Genomic DNA, 21,563 nt, shown 5'->3' on the forward strand with positions numbered 1-21,563 from the left:
TTATTATTTGTTATAATATAATATAGAATTATATTATTTTTACAATACAGTAATTTTACAAACACTACTTAAAATGTGATGAAGACTCACATATCATGTTACTATCAGAACCTTCTTGAGTATTCTAGATAAACTGACCAACCAGGTGGGCTTTGTGTAGTATAATCAAGTTGAAAGCAATGACCTTCTTCCTTTCCTGGTAAATACATTGTTCTGATAAGATGTTCAAGTGCTTTTGGAACTTCAGGATTTCTGTATGGCTGAGTTTTAGCTACATTACTTTGTGCTCCCGGCCACCTGCCTAAGAGCTCTTTGGATTCACGAATCACACACACGTGCACACACACACACACACACACACACACACACACACACAAGTACACACATGTCAGTTAATTTTTGTCATGCTGTGATTAGCTCAAAGACTGAGCACTCCACTTTGCCCTCCCTGGGGTTTTTCTTTTAAATTCTAACAAAATTGTCTTTTAAGTTTTGTGAAGCTAGGACCACCATCATGAGTGAGACCATCCACAGTGGTCTGAGCCCTCCCATATCTATCACTAATGAAGAAAATATCCTATGGGCTTGTCTGTAGCCAGTTTATTTATTTATTTTTTTATTAGATATTTTCTTTATATGCTATCCCAAAAGTTCCCTATACCCTCCCCACACCCTGCTCCCCTACCCACCCACTCCTGCTTCTTGGCCATGGCATTCCCCTGTACTGGGGAATATAAAGTTTGCAATACCAAGGGGACTCTCTTCCCAGTGATGGCCGACTAGGCTATCTTCTGCTACATATGCAGCTAGAGATAGGAGCTCTGGGGGTAATGATTACTTCATATTGTTGTTTCACCTATAGGGTAGCAGACCCCTTCAGATCCTTGGGTGCTTTCTCTAGCTTCTCCATTGGGGACACTGTGTTCCATCATATAGATGACTGTGAGCATCCACTTCTGTATTTGCTAGGCACTGGCATAGCCTCACAAGAGACAGCTATAACAGGGTCCCTTCAGCAAAATCTTTCTTGCATATGCAAGAGTGTCTGGGTTTGGTGGCTGATTATGGGATGGATTCCCGGGTGGGGTAGTCTCTGGATAGTCCATCCTTTCGTCTTAGCTCCAAACTTTGTCTCTGTAACTCCTTTCATGGGTATTTTGTTCCCTATTCTAAGGAGGAATGAAGTATCCACCCATTAGTCTTCCCTCTTCTTGATTTTCTTGTGTTTTGCAAATTGTATCTTGGGTGTTCTATGTTTTTGGGCTAATATCCACTTATCAATGAATGCATATCTAATGACTTCTTTTGTGATTGGGTTGCGCCACTAAGGATGATATCCACCAGATACATCCATTTGTCCAAGAATTTCATAAATCCATTGTTTTTAATAGCTGAGTAGTACTCCATTGTGTAAATGTACCACATTTTCTGTACCCATTCTTCTGTTGAGGGATATCTGGGTTCTTTCCAGCTTCTGGCTATTATAAATAAGGCTACTATGAACATAGTGGAGCATGTGTTCTTATTACCAGTTGGAACTTCTACTGGTTATATGCCCAGGAGAGCTATTGCTGGATCTTCCAGTAGTATTATGTCCAATTTTCTGAGGAACCTCCAGACTGACTTCCAGAGTGGTTGTACAAGCTTGCAATCCCACCAACAATGGAGGAGTGTTCCTCTTTCTCCACAGCCTCACCAGCATCTGCTGTCACCTGAATTTTTGATCTTAGCCATTCTGACTGGTGTGAGGTGGAACCTCAGGGTTGTTTTGATTTGCATTTCCCTGATGATTAAGGATGTTGAACATTTTTTCAGGTGCTTCTCAGCCATTCGGTATTCCTTAGTTGAGAATTCTTTGTTTAGCTCTGAACCCCATTTTTAATGGGGTTATTTGAATTTCTGGAGTCCAGCTTCTTGAGCTCTTTGTATATATTGGATATTAGTCCCCTATCAGATTTAGGATTGGTAAAAATCCTTTCCCAATCTGTTGGTGGCCTTTTTTGTCTTATTGACAATGTCTTTTGCCTTACAGAAGCTTCACAATTTTATGAGGTCCCATTTGTCAATTCTTGATCTTAAAGCGCAAGCCATTGCTGTTCTGTTTAGGAATTTTTCCCCCTCTGCCTATATCTTCGAGGCTTTTCCCTACTTTCTCCTCTATTAATTTCAGTGTCTCTGGTCTTATGTGGAGGTCTTTGATCCACTTAGACTTGAGCTTTGTACAAGGAGATAAGAATGGATCAATTCACATTCTTCTACATGATAACCGCCAGTTGTGCCAGCACCATTTGTTGAAAATGCTGTCTTTTTTCCACTGGATGGTTTTAGCTCCCTTGTCAAAAATCAAGTGACCATAGCTGTGTGGATTCATTTCTGGGTCTTCAAATCTATTCCATTGATCTACCTGTCTGTCACTGTACCAATACCATGCAGTTTTTATCATAATTGCTCTGTAGTACAGCTTTAGGTCAGGCATGGTGATTCCACAAGAGTTTCTTTTATTGTTGAGAATAGTTTTTGTTATCTTAGGTTTTTTATTTTTCCAGATGAATTTACAAATTGCCTTTTCTATCTCAGTGAAGAATTGAGTTGGAATTTTGATGGGGATTGCATTGAATCTGTAGATTGCTTTCAGCAGGATAGTCATTTTTACTATATTAATCCTGCCGATCCATGAGCATGGGAGATCTTTACATCTTCTGAGATCTTCTTCAATTTCTTTCTTCAGAGACTTGAAGTTCTTTTTTTCCATATTTTTTATTGGGCATTTATTTCAATTACATTTCCAATGCTATCCCATGCTCCCCCACCCACTCCCCTACCCACCCACTCCCACTTCTTGGCCCTGGCGTTCCCCTGTACTGAGGCATATAAAGTTTGCATGACCAATGGGCCTCTCTTTCCACTGATGGCCGACTAGGCCATCTTCTGATTCATATGCAGCTAGAGACACGAGCTCTGGGGGTGGGGGGGGGTACTGGGTAGTTCATATTGTTGTTCCACCTATAGGATTGCAGATCCCTTCAGCTCCTTGAGTACTTTCCCTAGCTCCTCCATTGGGGGCTGTGAGCATCCACTTCTGTGTTTGCTAGGCCCCGGCATAGTCTCACAAGATACAGCCATATCTGGGTCCTTTTAGCAAAATCTTGCTAGTGTATGCAATGGTGTCAGCGTTTGGAAGCTGATTATGGAATGGATCCCCGGATATGGCAGTTCCTAGATGGTCCATCTTTTCATCTCTCTTATCATACAGATCTTTCACTTCCTTAGTTAGAGTCACACCAAGGTATTTTATATTATTTGTGACTATTGTGAAGGGTGTTGTTTCCCTAATTTCTTTCTCAGCCTGTTTATCCTTTTAGTAGAGGAAGGCCACTGATTTGTTTGAGTTAATTTTATTTCCAGCTACTGCACTGAAGCTGTTTATCAGGTTTAGGAGTTCTCTGGTAGAATTTTTGGGGTCACTTATATATACTATCATATCATCTGCAAATAGTGATATTTTGACTTCTTCCTTTCCAATTTGTATCTCCTTGATGTCCTTTTGTTGTCAAATTGCTCTGGCTAGAACTTCAAGTACTATATTGAATAGGTAGGGAGAAAGTGGGCATCCTTGTCTAGACCCTGATTTTAGTGGGATTGCTTCTAGTTTCTCTCCATTTAGTTTGATGTTGGCTACTGGTTTGCTGTAGATTGCTTTTATTATGTTTAGGTATGGGACTTTAATTCCTGATCTTTCCAAAACTTTTATCTTTAAAGTTTTCTTTATCTTTAAAGATTTCTTTCAAGGATTTATACATTTCCTCTTTTTATCAGATATTTTATTTATTTATATTTCAAATGTTATCCCCTCCCCATTCCCCCTCCCCCAGAAACACCCTATCCCATCCACCCTCCTCCTGCATCTATGAGGGTGCTGCCCCACCCACCCACTTTCGCCTCCCACCTTTCTATTACCCTATACTGGGGCATCAAGCCTTCATGGAACCAGGGGCCTCTCCTCCCATTGATGCCCAAAAGGCCATCCTCTGCTACATATGCAGCTGGAGCCATGGGTCCCTCCATGTGTACTTCTTGTTTGCTGGTTTAGACCCTAGGAGCTCTGGGGGTTCTGGTTGGTTCATATTGTTGTTCGTCATATGGGGTTGCAAACCCTTTCAGCTCCTTCAGTTCTTTCTCTAACTCCTCCATTGGGGACCCTGTGATCAGTTCAATGGTTGGCTATGAGCATCCGCCTCTGTATTTGTCAGGCTCTGGCAGAGCCTCAAAGGAGACAGCTATATCAGGATCCTGTCAGCAAGCTCTTGTTGGCATCCACAATAGTGTCTGGGTTTGGTGACTGTATCTGGGATGGATCTCCAGGTGGGGCAGTCTCTGGATGGCCTTTCCTTCAGTCTCTGCTCCACACTTTGTATACATTTCCTCTTTAAGACCTCTATTTGTCTTTGTGTGGTTGTTGTTCAGGTCTTTGTTCTGTGCTTTGGCTATGTTGGAATTATTCAGGGCCTCCTCTGTAAGATGGCTGAGCTCAATAGTGGAGATACTATATTTCCCTGACTGTTACAGATTTTTATTCTTTTTTAAATCACTTTACATCCTAATTGCTACTCCCCTTCTGGTGCCCCCTTCACCCAGTCCCTACCACCATCTCTCTCTCCCTTCTCCTCTGAGAGTGTGGAGCTCCCCCACCCCAGTATCCCCCAACCCTGGCATTATGTCTCTGTAGGGCCAGGCACATCCTCTCCCACTGGAACCAGACAAGCAGCACAGTTTGGGGAACATATTCCACAGACAGGCAGCAGCTTTATTGATAGTGCTTGCTCCAGTTGTTAAGGGACCCACATGAAGACCAAACTGCACATCTGCTACATAAGTGTGGGGACCCTTGGTCTAGCATATGTATGCTCTTTGATTGGTATGCTCTCTATCTCTGAGAGCTGCCAAAGATCCAGGTTAGTTGACTCTGTTGGTCTTCCTGTAGAGTTCCTATCACCCTAGGGGCCCTCAATCTTTCCCCCCAACTCTTCCTTAAGAGTCCCCAAACTCTGTCCACTGTTTGGACATGGGTCTCTGCATCTGTTTCAGCCAGCTCCTGGGGGGGGAGCCTCTCAAGGGACAGTTATGCTAGGCACCTGTCCCCCACCTCTGGCATCTGCATATTTCCATTCATTCTCCTGGCCCTCTGGCCCTCTCTCCTGTTTCTCCCCACATTTCCCTGCCAGTTCCCTATCAAGCCCATCAGATGTATAGCTTACATTATTGCTTTTTGGTCATGTTTTGTCACAACAGTATAAACTCTAACTAGCAGGTTGTTCTATCTGGTTCTTATCAAATTGACATAGCGAGAGTCGTTTTGGAAGAGGAAACTTCAATTGAGAAAATGTTCCCATCGGATTGACCTTGAGCAAGCCTTTGCGATTATTTTTTTAATGTTCTTTTTTTTTATTGGGTATTTATTTCATTTACATTTCCAATGCTATCCCAAAAGTCCCCTACACGCTCCCCCACACACTCCCCCACCCACCCACTCCCACTTCTTGGTGCTGTAGTTCCCCTGTACTGAGGGATAATTTTTTTTAATCAATGATTGATTGAGGTGGATCAGCCCAAGTTGGTCAGTGACATCTCTGGGCTGGTGGTTCTGAGTGCTGAGCAAATAAGCCATGAAGAAAAGGGTAGTAAGCAGAATTCCTTCATAGCCTCAGCTTCAGTTTCTGCCTCCAAGTTCCTACCTTGAGTTTCTTCCCTAAATTCCTTAGATGATGGACTTGACAAACTGTGAGCTGAAGAAATGCCTTTCCACCCGAGTTGCTTTGAATAATAGTGGTTTATTTCAGTAATAGGAATTCTACTATTACATTGTCATCTGGAAATAAGCTAAAGAGAAAAATCTGTGAATTAAATGACATCATAAATCAAACAGAACTAATGTATTTATAGAATATTCTGTTCAAGTACCAAAGAATCCATATGCATCACAGCAATCCCATGAAACTTCCTCCAACACAAGACAAAATCTACAAATATGGAGAATGTAAAATTACATCCAGCGTGGTTATCTGATTATAACCTGAGTAAAGCTAATTAGAAGCTGCAGTAGAAAGTACATGAATTCACAGAAACTAAACATCACAATACTAAATGAAAATAGAATCAAGGATGAAATAAGTACAGAAAGTTTAAAAGTCAAGTACAACAAAATATATGTAACCTAACGAAGGGAGTTCTCAGAGGAAAGTTTATATCCATGAGTGCCACCATGAAAAAAAAATTGAGAGACTGCAAATTGATGTATGATGCATCTGAAGGCCCTGTAAAATCAAGAACAAATAACACCCACAAAACCACATGAAACTGAAAAGGTTCTGTAGAATTTCTGTACCAAAAGGAATGGCAAAATCAAAACAAAACATAAAACAGTCAATGAACTGATTCCTGATGATACTCATAGATTTGTGCCTAGCCCAGTAGTCATCAGAGAGGCTTCATCCAGCAAGTGATGGAAATAGATGTAGAGGTTCACAGCCAAACATTAGGCACAGCTCAGGGAATCCTGCTGAAGAGGAGAAGGAAGGAATGTAGAATCCAGAGAGGTCAAGGAGCCACACAAAAACCCACAGAATCAACTAACCTGGGCTCTTAGGGGCTCACAGAAACTGAGCTGCCGACCAGGGAGCCTGCATGGGTCTGATCTAGGCCCTGTGCACATATATTACAGTTGTATAGCTTGATCTTCATGTGGGACTAATGACAGTGAAAGTAGGGGCTGCCTCTGACTCTTTTGCCTCTCTCTCATCTATCACTGCCTTTGTGTCTCTAGTTCCACCTCTCTTCAAAGTGCACTTACCACACCCTTTTTTCTCTTTCCCACCTCTCCATCATATACTTGTTCATTGTAGTGGTGCCTACCTCATGAGGAAGGGCAGGGGGCCTGGCTGGCTTCTACCCTCCATCACCTGGAATGAAAAAAAATATATATGTGTATATATATATATATATATATATATATATATATATATATATATATGTTTTTTTAATATATGAATACTATATTATATATACACCAGAAGAGGACATCAGATCCCATTACAGATGGTTGTGAGCCACCATGTGGTTGCAGGGATTTGAACTCAGGGCCTCTGGAGTTCAAGTCCTTAGTCAGTGCTCTTAACCACTGAGCCATCTCTGTAGCCCCTTCTGGATTTTTTTTTAAATTACACAATGTTTGTGGAAATAGATTTTTTTCTCTTATTGCATCATGTTCTGATTATAAAAGAAATGCTTGACTTTGGAGGAAATTTTAGACATTGAAGAAGAGCATATTTATTTTGTCATTTTCACTGTCGTTTTAAGCTTAATATATGTGCTTAATGACTGGGAGTATGTCACAGAAGAGGAGGCTCCTCTAACAATGCAGAGTGCTGTGCATAAGTGTGTGCGTTCGTGCATATGTGTTTAAACTTCACATCACCTATGTTACATATAGACTTTTTTCAGTCCTCTGAAAAGCACCCTTCTTTTCCAGTCTCTTGTGGATACTCAAATCTTCGAGTAAAGGTGGCAACAGAAATAGAAAGGAGAAAATGAAACTAATAGTGGTTGTCATGTCTGCTGTAAGTTGCGAGTTGTTATTAATCACCTTTGCCATTGGGTGAAGTTTATAAAAATACAATAAAATAAAAAGAATACAGTTTTCTCTTTTAAAAAGTATTTTTTGGCATAGAGGTATGATTTAATACTAGCAAGCTTGTGACGGTCCTGAGTTTTTCATGTGTGTGTGTGTGTGTATGTGTGTGTATACATGTATGTACACATATGTGTATATGTTTGGCATCATCAAAAAATGTTAGTCAGGAATTATGTTAGTACTCTTTCATCTCCATACTTGGGAGGATGAGGCAAGAGGATCACTCCAAGCTGGAAGCCAGGCTCTAGAGAGTGAGTTTCAAGCCAGCCTAAGCTATAAAGAGCAATCCTGTCTCAAAAAAAAAAAAAATGTATGAGAAAAGAAATAAAAATGCCTGTCATTAATCCCAGCACTGAGAAAGCCACTGGTAAAGTGTTTCCTTTTGCTATTATTAACCTTTCTGTCTCTTGCTCTCTAATGTTTATGAAGCCATGGGAATAAAGAAGAATTCTCCTGCAGGGGAATACAACTTGCTGTGGATTGGTTTCTAGACAAAGGCCATAAAGATATCACGGTATTTGTACCAGCATGGAGAAAGGAGCAATCCCGCCCCGATGCACCAATTACAGGTATTATTTTAAATTAAAATTAAAAAAAAACTTTTCCTCGAGAGTCAAAGCGAAAAAGCTAGTTTGGAGAGAGGCAGATGGTCCCAACTTAGATAATTGCTTTTCTAAGTTAAGTATGCTTAAAATGTCTTTTATAAAAATGGTCCATATGAGACCATCCTTGTTTTGTGGTATGTGATAGTTAAATAAAATTTACATTTGGAAAACTACAAATCATAAAAAAGAATGTTATTCTTATGGAAATTTGCACACACCTGCAATCCCAGCACTCAATAGACTTAGGCAAGATGATAGCGAGTTTGAGGCTAACCTGCTGTACATAGTGAGTAACAAGGCAGACTGATCATAGATTTTAGACAGGGAACAAATAGGGTTATAAGTATAACTGATATTTTTCAAGAAATTAAAGGTTACATGATATGCAGGCAGACTTATTTTATATCAGAGAAACAACTATGGAGTTTTCAAGGTAGGGATAGCAGAGGAGAAAAAAATTCAAAGACAGGAAAAGCCAATTAGTGTCTGAGACAAAGAAGCGTCAGAGCCTAGGGGCGACCCCAGTTCTTAAAGCTCCACAAAAATGTTTTCATTTTGTTCTTTATTTGTTTGTTTGTTTGTTTTTTCGAGACAGGGTTTCTCTGTATATCCCTTGCTGTCCTGGAACTTACTCTGTAGACCAGGCTGGCCTCTTTTCACATAAAAAAAAATAGAGAATAACAATAAATGTACAGTAATACACTTCATTGGATTATGTTTGACTTTATATAGTGCAATTCTAAAATGAAGATTTCAATATTCCTTTCTGGAAGAAAGAACTCATGAAAATAAGGATGCCTAACCAAAAGACTGGTGCTGTGTGCCTCATGCTGGCAGCTCAGTCACTGCATTTCCAGTACACATAAGATGTGCTCTGTATAGCACTGAAGAACACAGAGATCTCGGTCTCCTGATTAGCGCCATCTCATTCCTGACGGAACTACTCAGAAAGTACAGGGAGTGGGTGGTTAAGGTCTGTGTTGAGCTGTCTGTGTCTGCAGTGCAGGCCCAAGCTCCAGCGTGAGAGTAGATCTCAGAAAGTACTGTTCAGTCCCAGTAAGCAAGTTTTCTGTCCTAAACAGTTGGGTCCGAAATTGTCAGCAAGATGGCTCAGCAGGTAAAGGCACTTGCTGCCAAGTCTGATAACCTGACTTTAATCCTTGAAAACCAAATGGAGGAAAGAGAACTAACTCCCACAAATTGCCCTCTGACCTTTCCACACACACACACACACAGACACACACACACACACACACAGACACACACACACACACACACACACACACACACACACAGACACACACACACACCCTCCCTCCAGATACAGCCTTTGCCATTTCTGAACTAAAAAGTCAAGAAGCTAGGCTAGGGATAGGGATCAGTGGTACAATACTTGCCTACTATGCTCTTGAGTTTGGGTTTCAACCCCCACACCACAGAGGAAAAAAAAACTCTGATGCTTCAGACAAAAGGCAAAACAAGTATCAAGAATGCTAGACTAAGCTGAGTGTGTTGGCACACAACCTGTTATCCCAGCTGTTGGGCCATTGACTTGGAAGAATCTGAAGCCTCGGGCTAGCCTGCGCCCCATAGAAAGACTGCCTTAAACAATGTTATACCAAGAGTTACTCCTTACTCTTTGTGATTTTTTTAAAAAATTAAATGTGTTGGAATCTAGGGTTGTTTTTTGGTTTTGTTACTCGTTTTACTGAAACAAAAACTAAAGTGTGAAAGAGAAGATGACTGATCTAAGGTCACAATTCTATTTAATATCACAGCCAGGAAAGTAGCACACTTGTTCTCCAAGTAAAAATAAATCGTTTATCTAGTACTAACTCTTGTTTTGGTAATATGGGGAAAACACAGTTAATTTCCAAAGATGATTTCTACTATGTGGCATAAACATATTTTGATAGATCAAGATATTCTACGTAAACTGGAGAAGGAAAAGATTCTCGTCTTCACACCATCGCGAAGGGTCCAAGGCAGGAGGGTGGTCTGCTATGATGATCGGTTCATAGTCAAATTGGCTTTCGATTCTGATGGCATCATTGTGTCCAATGATAACTACCGAGACCTTCAAGTTGAAAAGCCAGAATGGAAGAAGTTTATAGAGGAACGGTTGCTGATGTATTCTTTTGTGAATGATAAGTGAGTTTCTTTCTAAACAGTTGTGTATAAACTAGTAGTAGTAATGCATTACATCTCAATAAACATATATTAGACACTGTATACCATGAATTGTGCTGGTTTGCTCTAAAAATAAAAGACTGAATAGGAAGCAGGACTCACCATCAAGGGGCTCAAAGTATATGAGAAGAAAGGTAGAGAGAGGATAATGACAGGATGTTAGAAGTTACTTTGTTTTTTGAAATGAATTTTGTAGAATAAAGAGGGCTGCTGGGTATGACATGTGAAAGGAACACTATGAATAAATCTATAAAGGTATGAAAGTGGCTACTGTACTAGGAGAAACTAACATTCATTCTAGTGTGACTGCTGCAGATAGTCCATAAATTAAAAAAAAAAGGATGCCCAAGGAAATAATCCTTTCTATGTGATCAATTAGAAACAAAGGGAAAAATGCTGTTTTAACAGAAGATAGATGGAATCTGGAAAGCACAATTAGAATGTTATGATTATAGTACAGGCAAGGAAGAAGGAAGGCCTGAACTATTAGAAACCGTGGTAGGGACAGAAAGAAAGACATTCACCTCTTGTTGGCTTGCTTTCAGATTTATGCCGCCAGATGATCCTCTTGGACGCCATGGTCCGAGCCTTGAGAATTTCTTAAGAAAGAGACCTGTGGTTCCTGAGCATAAGAAGCAGCCATGTCCTTATGGTGAGTACTTCTAGATAGGAGTTTTGTACTAAGGAAAGCACACAGAGTCTCTGAATAGTTTTCCTTTTCGGATTTCTCTTTCTAGTGAGAAAGCTTGGTGTATCCACTTTCTGTGAGTGAAAATTTGTGTTCTTATGTACTCTCACTTAGGTACACAAAGAACCATCCTAGAAACTGCACAAGGAAAGGGGAACTAGAATTGAAGGTGGGAAATAGTTGTCACTTGTTAACATACCAAATTGTCACTTGTTAGATGCCTAAGTCCTGAGTGATGTTGCTGGGAGTAAGGACAAGCAGAAACTATATAGCCTATGGAAATAGAAGGGACAGTTTCCAAGGGTTGACCCCAAGGGTTGACCCCAAAAAAGATCATATTTCTTAGGCAGGTGACTATGACTTCTGTTAACTCTATCATTTTTCCTTCTGACTTGTCCTTCAGTCATCTCCACTTTATTTCATTTCTATATTTAAACTATAGCTTTCTTAAGTATTATTGTGCTCGTACCAACCCCCCCTGCTACCAAGTTTGTGAGCCTAACAATGCAACATGAGTTGCTTGGTATGACACTATTTTGGATGTTTGAGTTTGTTGAATAATCAATCACTTGTTGAGGGCTGTGGTTTTGTTTTGTTTTGTTTTGTTTTGTATTTTGTTTTTCCTCAATTCATGTGTGTTGTCTCATTTCATCGTTACAATAATCCTGTAATATAGACATGGTTATGAAACTAGTTTACCAGAGGAAAATGAGCCTCGGGAAATAGTCATTTGTCCAGGTTACACAGTGAAGGACATAGCTGGAATCAAAACTTAGCTCTCACTGGCTTCCACATTTGTGCTCCTTGCACTGGATCATTCTGCTTTCTGTTCCTCTAGGCTGCCTCAGCATACAGATTATGCCTAAGAAAAGTCTACTAGAAAAATAAGGCTAGTCCACAACTCAGCTCTTAGCTCACACTGCAGTTTCCTCCGAAGTGTTCCACTTAACTTCCTCTCCCTTCACAGTATGTGGTGACTTCTTGGTGTTGTCTGTCTCTCATCTTTGTGGAGGGTTAATTTTCTGCTTTAACCCCAAACCGTATAACTCTAACCCGAGAGGTCAGATTGTTAGGACAGTTTCTGGCACAGAGGGTTACGCCACTATGAAAGAGAGAGTCTTACTCCAAGGCATTATTTTTCAGGCAAAAAATGTACCTACGGCCACAAGTGCAAATACTATCATCCGGAGCGGGCCAACCAACCCCAGCGTTCGGTGGCTGATGAGCTCCGCATCAGTGCCAAACTGTCCACAGTGAAAATAATGAGTGAAGACACCCTGGCCAAATGTGGCGCAGGGATGTCTACTGCCAAAGGTGAGATAACCTCAGAGATAAAACGTGTGGCCTCCAAGCGCCAATCAGATCCCAGCATCCGGTCTGTGGCTGTAGAGCCTGAGGAGTGGCTGTCCATCGCCCGTAAACCTGAGGCCAGTTCTGTCCCTTCACTTGTGACCGCTTTAAGTGTCCCTACAATCCCTCCTCCCAAAAGCCATGCAGTGGGTGCACTCAACACCCGTTCAGCCAGCAGCCCAGTGCCAGGGTCCTCCCATTTTCCCCATCAAAAGGCCTCTTTGGAACACATGGTCAGCATGCAATATCCACCTATCCTGGTTACCAACAGCCATGGCACCCCTATTAACTATACTGAGCAATACCCAAAGTTTGAGACCATGGGGGACCATGACTACTATTCAGTGTTAAGTGACTTCTCCAAACTGAGCATCAACAACATGCATAATCATGAATATTATATGGCTGAGGCAAACCAGGGGGTATATGTTCGGAATCCCGGCCTATGTACTGATAGTCACATGAGCCATACCAGGAATGACAACTATTCCTCTTACAACAACCTGTACTTGGCTGTAGCTGATGCCCATCCTGAAGGCACTTTGAAGCTGCACCGCTCAGCATCTCATAACCATCTTCAGCCTTTTTCCCATGGTTACCATGAAGCCTTAGCAAGAGTTCAAAGTTATGGTTCCGAAGATTCCAAGCAAGCACCCCACAAGCAGTCAGTCCCTCACTTAGCTGTGCATACCCAGAATCCAGCAACTGGAGCACACTCTAGCTGTCCTGGAGACTACACCATGCCTCCCAGTATCCATCCTGTGGGACCCTCCCAGCCAGGCCGGGCTCTGGTGATGACTCGAATGGACAGCATTTCTGACTCCCGCCTCTATGACAGCAACCCCATGAGGCAAAGACGGCCTCCTCTGTGCAGAGAACAGCATGCTAGCTGGGACCCATTGCCTTGTACAGCCGACTCCTATGGATACCACTCCTATCCCTTAGGGAACAGCCTCATGCAACCGTGTTATGAACCAGTCATGGTAAGGAGCATGCCTGAAAAAATGGAGCAGCTTTGGAGGAATCCTTGGGTTGGAATGTGCAATGATTCTAGGGAGCACATGATACCAGAGCATCAATATCAGACATACAAGAACCTCTGCAACATCTTCCCTTCTAACATTGTTCTTGCAGTGATGGAGAAGAATCCCCACACAGCAGACGCTCAACAACTGGCAGCCTTGATTGTTGCCAAGCTTAGAGCTGCACGTTGACATGATATAGGACTTATTCCTTTACAGAAATATGAGTACTATTAATACATTGATACTATAATTCTAGTAAGTAATAATTTGTGTTGTGCGTTTAAAATTACAGAGTGTTCCTATCTTTTAAGTACATAACAACTCTGTGAGGTAGATCTCAGCAACATTTGATTTTATAGAGAAGGAAACAAAGATTGATGCTACCAAATGACAGTCAAGACATACACCTAAGTTCTCTAGCCCAATGGCCCATGCCCTTTTCCACTAAAGTGTGGAGATAATGAAGGACAAAACCCAGGAGGCCTAAGTGCACAAGAAACCCCAAGGGAACTCATTACCATTATTTTCTTTCCATTTTCTTTTTTTTAGTTTTTTGAGACAGGGTCTCACCTTGTAACTCTGGCTTTCATGAAACTTGCTATGTCAACCTGAACTCAGAGAGCCACCTTTCTCTGCCTGCAGAGTGCTGGGATTGAAGGTGTATGCCACCACACCCAGCTACCTGTATTTTTTCAGTCACACATTCCATATTATAAAGTGTGGATCATCTGTCCAGTTTAGAAAGCAAATACATGAGGATCAGATTGTATTGTGAATTAACTTTTAAGGGTTTTTGTTGTTGTTGTTATTGTTGGTTTCTTGAGACAGGGTTTCTCTGTGTAGCCCTGGCTGTCCTGGAACTCACTCTGTAGACCAGGCTGGCCTCGAACTCAGAAATCCACCTGCCTCTGCCTCCCAAGTGCTGGGATTAAAGGCGTGCGCCACCACTGCCCAGCTAAGGTTTTTGTTTTAGTTTTTTTAAATAGAAATCTTTAAAATCAAAAGTAACATGATTTTATTGCATGGGTATCTGATCATTCAATATCTTTAACCAGTATAGGGTCACATTGAGGCTTCTAGAGAAATAGATGAACCTTCCTCTTAGCAATTCTACTGCATGTATGAATTTACGTATTTGGTTTCAGATGTGTTTGTCTCTCTGGTATCAACTTTTCTATAGTGACAAGATGGGAAGTTCTATACAGTCTATAGTTTACATCTGTATAGATCACACATACAACTTGATTTTGTCACAATTTTATAGTTTCAATTCGATTCAAAAGTGAAATCACATGTCGACATTTAAATTTTGCTTTCTTAAAGACCAGAGTAAAGCAGCTGTATTTCTTCTACATATTTTACTTGACCACATTTATTAACCATTCTTAGCTTTCAGAAAGTCTTTTCACCTTAGCAAATTAGGGGTCAGGCTGAAGCCTTCTATAGAGGAACTAGTCTATGAGCTTATGTTCAACACTTAGTATGTATATCATACACAAGTGCTCAAGAGCTGGACCAGGACCAAGGGACTTACATAGCAGAATCTACTGCCCTTATCCTGGGAGGGATGGCATTCAGTGATAGCTACAGAGTTGGAAATTCTGACAAATTCAACATTACAGGACAATGTGTAGTGAAAGAGAGTGCAGAGGCATACAAGCCACTGTCTCTAGCTGTCCACCATTTGAGCAATAAGATCAGTAATCAATAGAGCAGAATGTCTTTAGGAAACCAAACCAGGGTATTTTCTAGGTGGCAAAAGCAGTTTCCAAAGGGGAAGTGTTCTGCTACGCACTTCAAACCCATGCAAAGAGGGTGCACTGGATTAGCTCATACTGAAAGGCATTATTAAATGGGCCAGGCAGCACCATTTGCACAATTTGAATCTTATTCTAGGTAGAATCATTTGTAGCTACATGCCTCTAGAAGGGGCATTTATTGTTTTTTGGTTTTTTTTTCATTTTTGTTTTTTTTTAAGATGCATTAAATGAGCCCTCCTTTCTGAATTCACTGTATATTTCAACATTTTGAACCATGACCAGCTCCCAATTTCTGAGGCTGGCACTTACTAACTTCTACAGTCCTTTTTCATGAGAGTTGAGAAGGCCTGGCCTTGGCCTTTTGTTTCTTCATGAGAAGGTGTAATACTGCCTATAAATGTTTCTTACTGTGAAACACTCTGACTGTGAGGCTGTAGTCAGGGTTGTTTCTGGTGGTTTGATAATGGCTTCCATGCTGCTTTCCAGCTTTCTCTCTCTGTGAAAGTTGATGAATAGTACATCTTAATCAGTATTCACTTAGCCACGATTTTACATCTGTCTCTTCCTACCCTCTAATAGTTCCATTCCCCAGTATACTGATAAAGTGTAACAATATTTTCTATCGAGTGGGCCCAGCAAACTTGACAGTTGCCTCTGCAGTGCTTGTTGTCTCACACAAGCACCTCTTCATACCTTGAACTTCTTGGACCTTCTAAATCTTCCCCTTGACTAGATCAGGGTATTTGACAATCTCAGAGTATTCCGATGCCTTCGTACAATTAGTTCATCTTCCTACCAATGACACTGCAGTGTCCATTGGCTTCCCAATTTGTGGGGAAAGCCCAAGATTCGTCTTGTCAGCTGCAATTCATCTGGAATATGTTCATGTTTAAAATTCAAAGAAAAATAAATAGTAAGCTCCTCCCAGTCAGGGGAATTTTTTTAGAGATAGCATATGGATTTTTTACTTTCTAAGAAAGGATTGCCTTTGTTCTCTCCTTGTAAAATGTGGATGAACCAAAGCAGCTAAGAGCAATGCCTCAAATAACCAGAAATGACCTTTCGTTGATACAAATTGTATCTCTTTTTCTCCTGATTGTATAGAAACAAGTATACAAAACTCATCTTAAACTATGTTTAGTACTTAATTTTCACCATATTTGTGGCACTGTGTGTCACAGGAAAGTAGCCCAGGGGTGACGAGGGAGCTTTTATTTCCAAAGGGCAGTAGTAGTTTATAGACAAATACAGTTTTCAAGGCCTCTTTATTGTTAGATGCACAACTACTGTGTGTACAATCTGCAACATTGTGATTCTCTTTAGCCTATTAAATTTAATATGTCCTTGTAAAAGGGATTTTTATAAAGTGTCAATAGTAATACACCATATGTAAGAATCCTTAAGGAGCTGTATAAATATGAATGCATAAATCCAACTTGGTTCTTACATTAGAGAAACATTTTTTATATCAAGATCTGCATACTTCTTGACTTTTCCATTTTGTCTATAATTATAAAATAGCAAATAAAGAAGAGCATTGAGACCTCGGTAGCACCCTTCTAGGGGCTAAATGTGTCGTCCTTCAGGAAACTTACCTCCAAGTACACAGCAGGGGTTAAGGCACAGCGTTCTGTGTGGTCTTCAAGAAGCAGCGGATTCTGTAAGAGGTGCTTTGTCATTTGAATTCCTTCACTGATTTTTCTGACCTCATAGCAAATCTGTGCCTGTCCAGGCCTTAGACTTTGTATTTTCTGATTTTTGTTTTCTTGTTGTGACCTTCTTATTGTTGTTGTTTTCATTCCCACCTAAAGGAGAAATGTGACTCTGGCAGGGCATGGTCAATGCAGAGCACCTTTTCTATAGGACAGCTCAAAGAAAGAGGAGCCTTTCAAAGGAACTATTGAACTCACTTAAGGTACCGGCTATGGAAGGGAGCATGGCAGATGCTGTATGGAAATGGTCTGTAAAACTTTTCTTCTAATCAATGAAGCATATGGCATGATTTTTCTCTCCCTTTCTTATTCTCTCAAACCCTTTCTAGTTTCTAAGAGACTACTTCTTCACAATCCTCCGCCCCCCACTTTTTTTTTAAATCTCGGAATATATGACCTTTATAAAACAATTCAATCATTAATATCTATTAATATTTGTTACAGTTTCCCTCTAACGTGGAACAGTTCGTTGTGAAGAGGCTCTCAGTTAACATTCTATCTGTGCTCTTAAGTGTGCGAGTTTGTACAAGTGCCCTTTTGGAGGGCCAACAATTCCAATAGAGTTTGTTTTGCTCTGTAAATCAGGTTTGGATTTGCACAGGGAAAGTAATGCCAAGCTGTCCAAAGAGCCCCGCTCAGGTCTCCTCCTACCCCTTTTCTTCCACCTCCTCATATGCTTCTCTTCAGGTACGAAACTGAGGAGTGCATAATGTGCAACCAAAATGGCACTAGTGTTAGTTTTCCTTTGAAAGCAGTGTATTTCTAGAACTCGCTTGTCTAAAGTAGTCAACGCCTCTGTGAAGACTCAGCATATTTGATATCTATTGTATTATAGCTAGCTATACACATAGGCAGATTGACTATTTTTTAGTCCTGGTTTGTGTATCATTGAGCTATAGTAATTTGTTTTATCCATTTGTGGGATTAAACAGTATTGTTTAATGGTTGTAAACTTTTTATAAAACCACTTTGGGTTCCTTGTTTGACCCAAACATAATGTAAGTCTCAATGACAAAATACACAGAGCCAACCTGAGGTGAGTGAAAATATAACCCTTCCCGTTTTGTCCGCCTCTATAATGCATGTGCAATGCTTTATACAATATTCTCACTCGCATGAATGTACTTATGACTTCATGAGGTTTTTATTTGTTTCACCTATAATTGTGATGAAAATGCTGTGTTGTTGACAACAATGAACTGTAAACCCATTTATTGCATAAACTTTGTCTACTAATCACTGATGGCTCTTTCTTTAAGAACATCAGCAACAAGTAATTGTACACACAGACATGCACATTCCAATTCGTTCCTGAAATACTAAGCATATATCCTTTGGAGTTACCTGGTTAAATAAACAGTGGGGAAACAGATCCCCAGCCCCCATCCCAGAGTTCACCTGAACTTTACCAAAGTCTTCTAATTTTTGTGCGTTCCTTGTGGTTTTATGGATCAAACTCAAAGTCTTACAAATGCTAGGTAAGCGTTCTACCACTGAAGTACATCTTCAACCCTTAGCTTTTTGATGAGGAAAAGCCATGCTATGTACTCTAGACTGGCTTTGAACATCACATGCACGTGCGCGCACACACACACACAAAGTCTGTATACAGCCATGACCTCTCAGTTCTGATTTTGCCTTCCAAGAGCAGCTGGGACTATAGATGTGCTTGGAAAATTCACTTGGTTTTCTTTCCTTTTGAGACAAGATTTGTATATAGCCACTTATATAAAATTATATTTTACATATATATTTGTATATACATATATATTTGTATATAGCCACATATATAAAATATGGCATGTTTCAGAAAAACAGTTCATTCCCTAAATATTTATTGAGGACCTGTCATGTATCAGGCACTGTTCCACATTCTTAGGCAATAGCACCCAGTGTGGGATTCCAATGTTTTTGTTTTTCTTTTTTCCCAGAAAGCATTGTGTGTGTGTGTGTGTGTGTGTTTATAAAGTATATGGTGCATGCACGTGTGAGAGTATGCACCCACCTGTGTGTGCACATGTCGGGGCCAGGAAACCTCAAGGGTTTTCCATTATTGCTCTTCACCTTATTGCCCTGAGACAAGATATCCTACTAAACTGGAGTCTCAGCATTTTGGCTAAGCGGTCTGCCCAGACAGCTCTTAGAATGCAGCTGTCTGCCATTGCCTCCAGTGCTGGGATACAGCCGTGCCTGGACTCTTATGCAGGCACTGGGGATTCAAACTCAGGTCCTCAAGCACTCTTATCTACTGAGCCATTTTCCCAGATCCTGAAAAGCCATTTTCTAATCTCTCCTGTTACATATGAGGTAAATATCCTGCAGATTATGGCAAGGTTGTTTCAGTTAAGTACTGGAGTATGCCTGGAACCTGTGTCTTTCAGCATCCCAAACTCCACCTTGTAACAAAATAATCACATCTTGTTGAAGTTATAGTTCTGTTTTTTCCTCCCAACCCCACATTCCCAGAAATAAGATTCAAACTCAAAATATATTTACAAATATCTTGGCCATATAGCTAGGCTCTTCTCTTACTAGACTGTAACTAAAATGGCCCTGTTTTAACCTACATTCTACCACACGACTGCTTACCATGCTCAGGTACCTTATGTCCCTCTCCTCACACTTGCCCAGGCAGATCTTCCTGAGCCTGGCTCTAACCCAGAATCCTTTCTCCTCCCAGATGTTCCACCTTCCACTTCCTGCCTAAACCATAAGCCATAGGCCATAGGCTTTTTAATTGACAAGTGATGTATCCATACAGATCAGCATAACATCTATGTCAAAACCATACATTGTGACCTATTCCCAACCTTTTTGATTCATGTCAGGAGTGTCTAATTAGTTGCACTTCTAATATGAACCCAGATGATGTTCAAGAAAATACTGATCTACCAACCTAGCAACTGCTTTTTGGCCCCAGGTCAGTTACCTCTCATTTGTCTGTCTCAGTATCTCCATGCACTTAAAAAGCAGGCGACTAATCCAGGCAGTGGTGGTGCACGACATTAATCCCAGGACTTAGCGCCAGAAAAATCTGAGTTGGAGGCCAGTCTGGTCTACAGAGTGAATGCAGGACAGCCAAGAGCTCAGTTACACAGGGAAACGATCTCAAAAAAAATAGTTGGGGACTAGATTAGGGGTAAGGAAATCTGGAAAAAATAGGTAAAAAGTGTACATATATTGCGCGTGGGGGTGGATGTAGGGGCTACCATACCAGAACTATTATTTTCAAAAGTGTTTTCTAGTGGAAAAACTAATCTTTAAAAAGCAGTCTCATCTAAGTTCCCCAAACATGCAGTAAAGAACTCCTCTCAGGTAGACTAGAACTGAAAGCTTACTGGCACCATCCCACCAGACCACAATATATGAATCCTCATATTTCCAAGTTCCTTCTCCCGGTTTAATCTAGAAGTTCATTGAGAATCTTTCCAGCCTCAACTCTCCAATATGCCAGCAAACCTTTCTCATCGTGGGAAGAGAAGCACTGGGAAAAATCCTTTGTCTAACACAATGCACAGCTTGCTTTGTCAACACCTGCTTGGCTACATGGGAAGAGTCTGTTGTGCTGATGGATTCATGGAATTCTGACATCACTAAGGTAGTTCTTAAAGCTCCAAAGCCCACTGCAGGAATATATTGTGTCTTTTCTAGGCCAAAGGACAGAGAATGACAAAGTGTGACATATTTTAGCTTTCAATTCCAGTTTCTTGCTCACTAATAACTGGATATTCCTCCCTCTCCCTAGCTCCCGTCCTCACACAGCCCCAAGCCTCAGGTGTTCACCAGGCTCGACAGCCAGCTATGCCTCTTCTCTGGGCCCTGATGCCTTTACGTTGGCTTGCCCACATTACAGGGGAGCGGGATACTGAAATAAGTTTAAGGAGCCAGGCAGAAGATATACCTACAGTCTAGCTAGGAGAGAATCAGAATTGGTATACTTCAAAGGTCTCAGGATCCAACTTCTACTCAAGAGCCTTGTTACCATCTCACCATCTTTAGAATAGCCACATAGTAAAGGAAGAATTACACTGCCTTACCCCAACTTACACATCCCTCATCTCACAAACACCATGACAAAAATCTGTTTATTATTTTTCAAAACACAACAGAAAACGGGGGAAAAATCATTCAGATTTCCATTGTGGTAAAAAGCTGAATTAATAAGGCTGATCTGTCTCTCAGGTTGTCCAGTCTGTACCATGGGTGGATTCTGGACTGAGCTGTGCCAATGGCAGAGCTACATGGACACTGGCATCAGGACAGCCATCAGAAGAGCTGCAGGCCAGCTTTGAGCCCATGCATTTGTCCTTGGTTCCAGAGAAGGCCCTCCATGTTGCCGCTGCTGCTGCTACTGCTAGAGTTGGTATTGCTGCCACCACAACATAGGCTCAGAGTGCTGCAGAGAGAATGGGCAGTTGGTCAGGGACAGGGACAGCTCTAAACTCTGCAGGAGCTAAGGGAACTTGGCATGTATGTGCCTGTGGGAAGGGCCAACCTCCCGCCTGTCTTTATAAAGAAGAGCCAGGAGCTACTCTAACAAGTGATT

The 21,563-nt window shown here is 41.1% G+C and overlaps 2 protein-coding genes across 13 annotated transcripts in view; one reads left to right on the forward strand and one right to left on the reverse strand.

Moving 5' to 3' along the window:
* Zc3h12b (zinc finger CCCH-type containing 12B) overlaps window positions 1-18,420 on the forward strand; it is a 221,074-nt gene extending 202,654 nt beyond the window's left edge. For 2 of the 5 annotated variants that reach the window (XM_011247641.3, XM_011247640.2), the window contains 4 exons: window positions 8,117-8,256; window positions 10,209-10,443; window positions 11,028-11,134; window positions 12,314-18,420. In XM_011247641.3, coding sequence (XP_011245943.1) covers window positions 8,117-8,256; window positions 10,209-10,443; window positions 11,028-11,134; window positions 12,314-13,734 — 1,903 coding nt within the window. In that variant the 3' untranslated portion in view covers window positions 13,735-18,420. The remainder of the gene's footprint in view (window positions 1-8,116; window positions 8,257-10,208; window positions 10,444-11,027; window positions 11,135-12,313) is intronic. The other 3 variants (XM_011247643.3, XM_011247642.3, NM_001034907.3) reach the window with 3 other exon arrangements.
* The window catches only part of Las1l (LAS1-like (S. cerevisiae)), a 36,930-nt gene continuing 21,175 nt past the window's right edge, over window positions 5,809-21,563 (reverse strand). For 3 of the 8 annotated variants that reach the window (NM_152822.3, XM_017318635.1, XM_006528335.3), the window contains one exon: window positions 21,077-21,413. In NM_152822.3, coding sequence (NP_690035.2) covers window positions 21,284-21,413 — 130 coding nt within the window. In that variant the 3' untranslated portion in view covers window positions 21,077-21,283. Of the gene's footprint in view, window positions 6,557-6,901; window positions 6,957-16,553; window positions 16,964-21,076; window positions 21,414-21,563 lie in introns of those variants that run through there. The other 5 variants (XR_878109.1, XR_878108.1, XM_017318636.2 and 2 more) reach the window with 5 other exon arrangements.

This window comes from Mus musculus, chromosome X (genome assembly GCF_000001635.26).
Source record: "Mus musculus strain C57BL/6J chromosome X, GRCm38.p6 C57BL/6J".
Taxonomy (NCBI): Eukaryota; Metazoa; Chordata; class Mammalia; order Rodentia; family Muridae; genus Mus; species Mus musculus.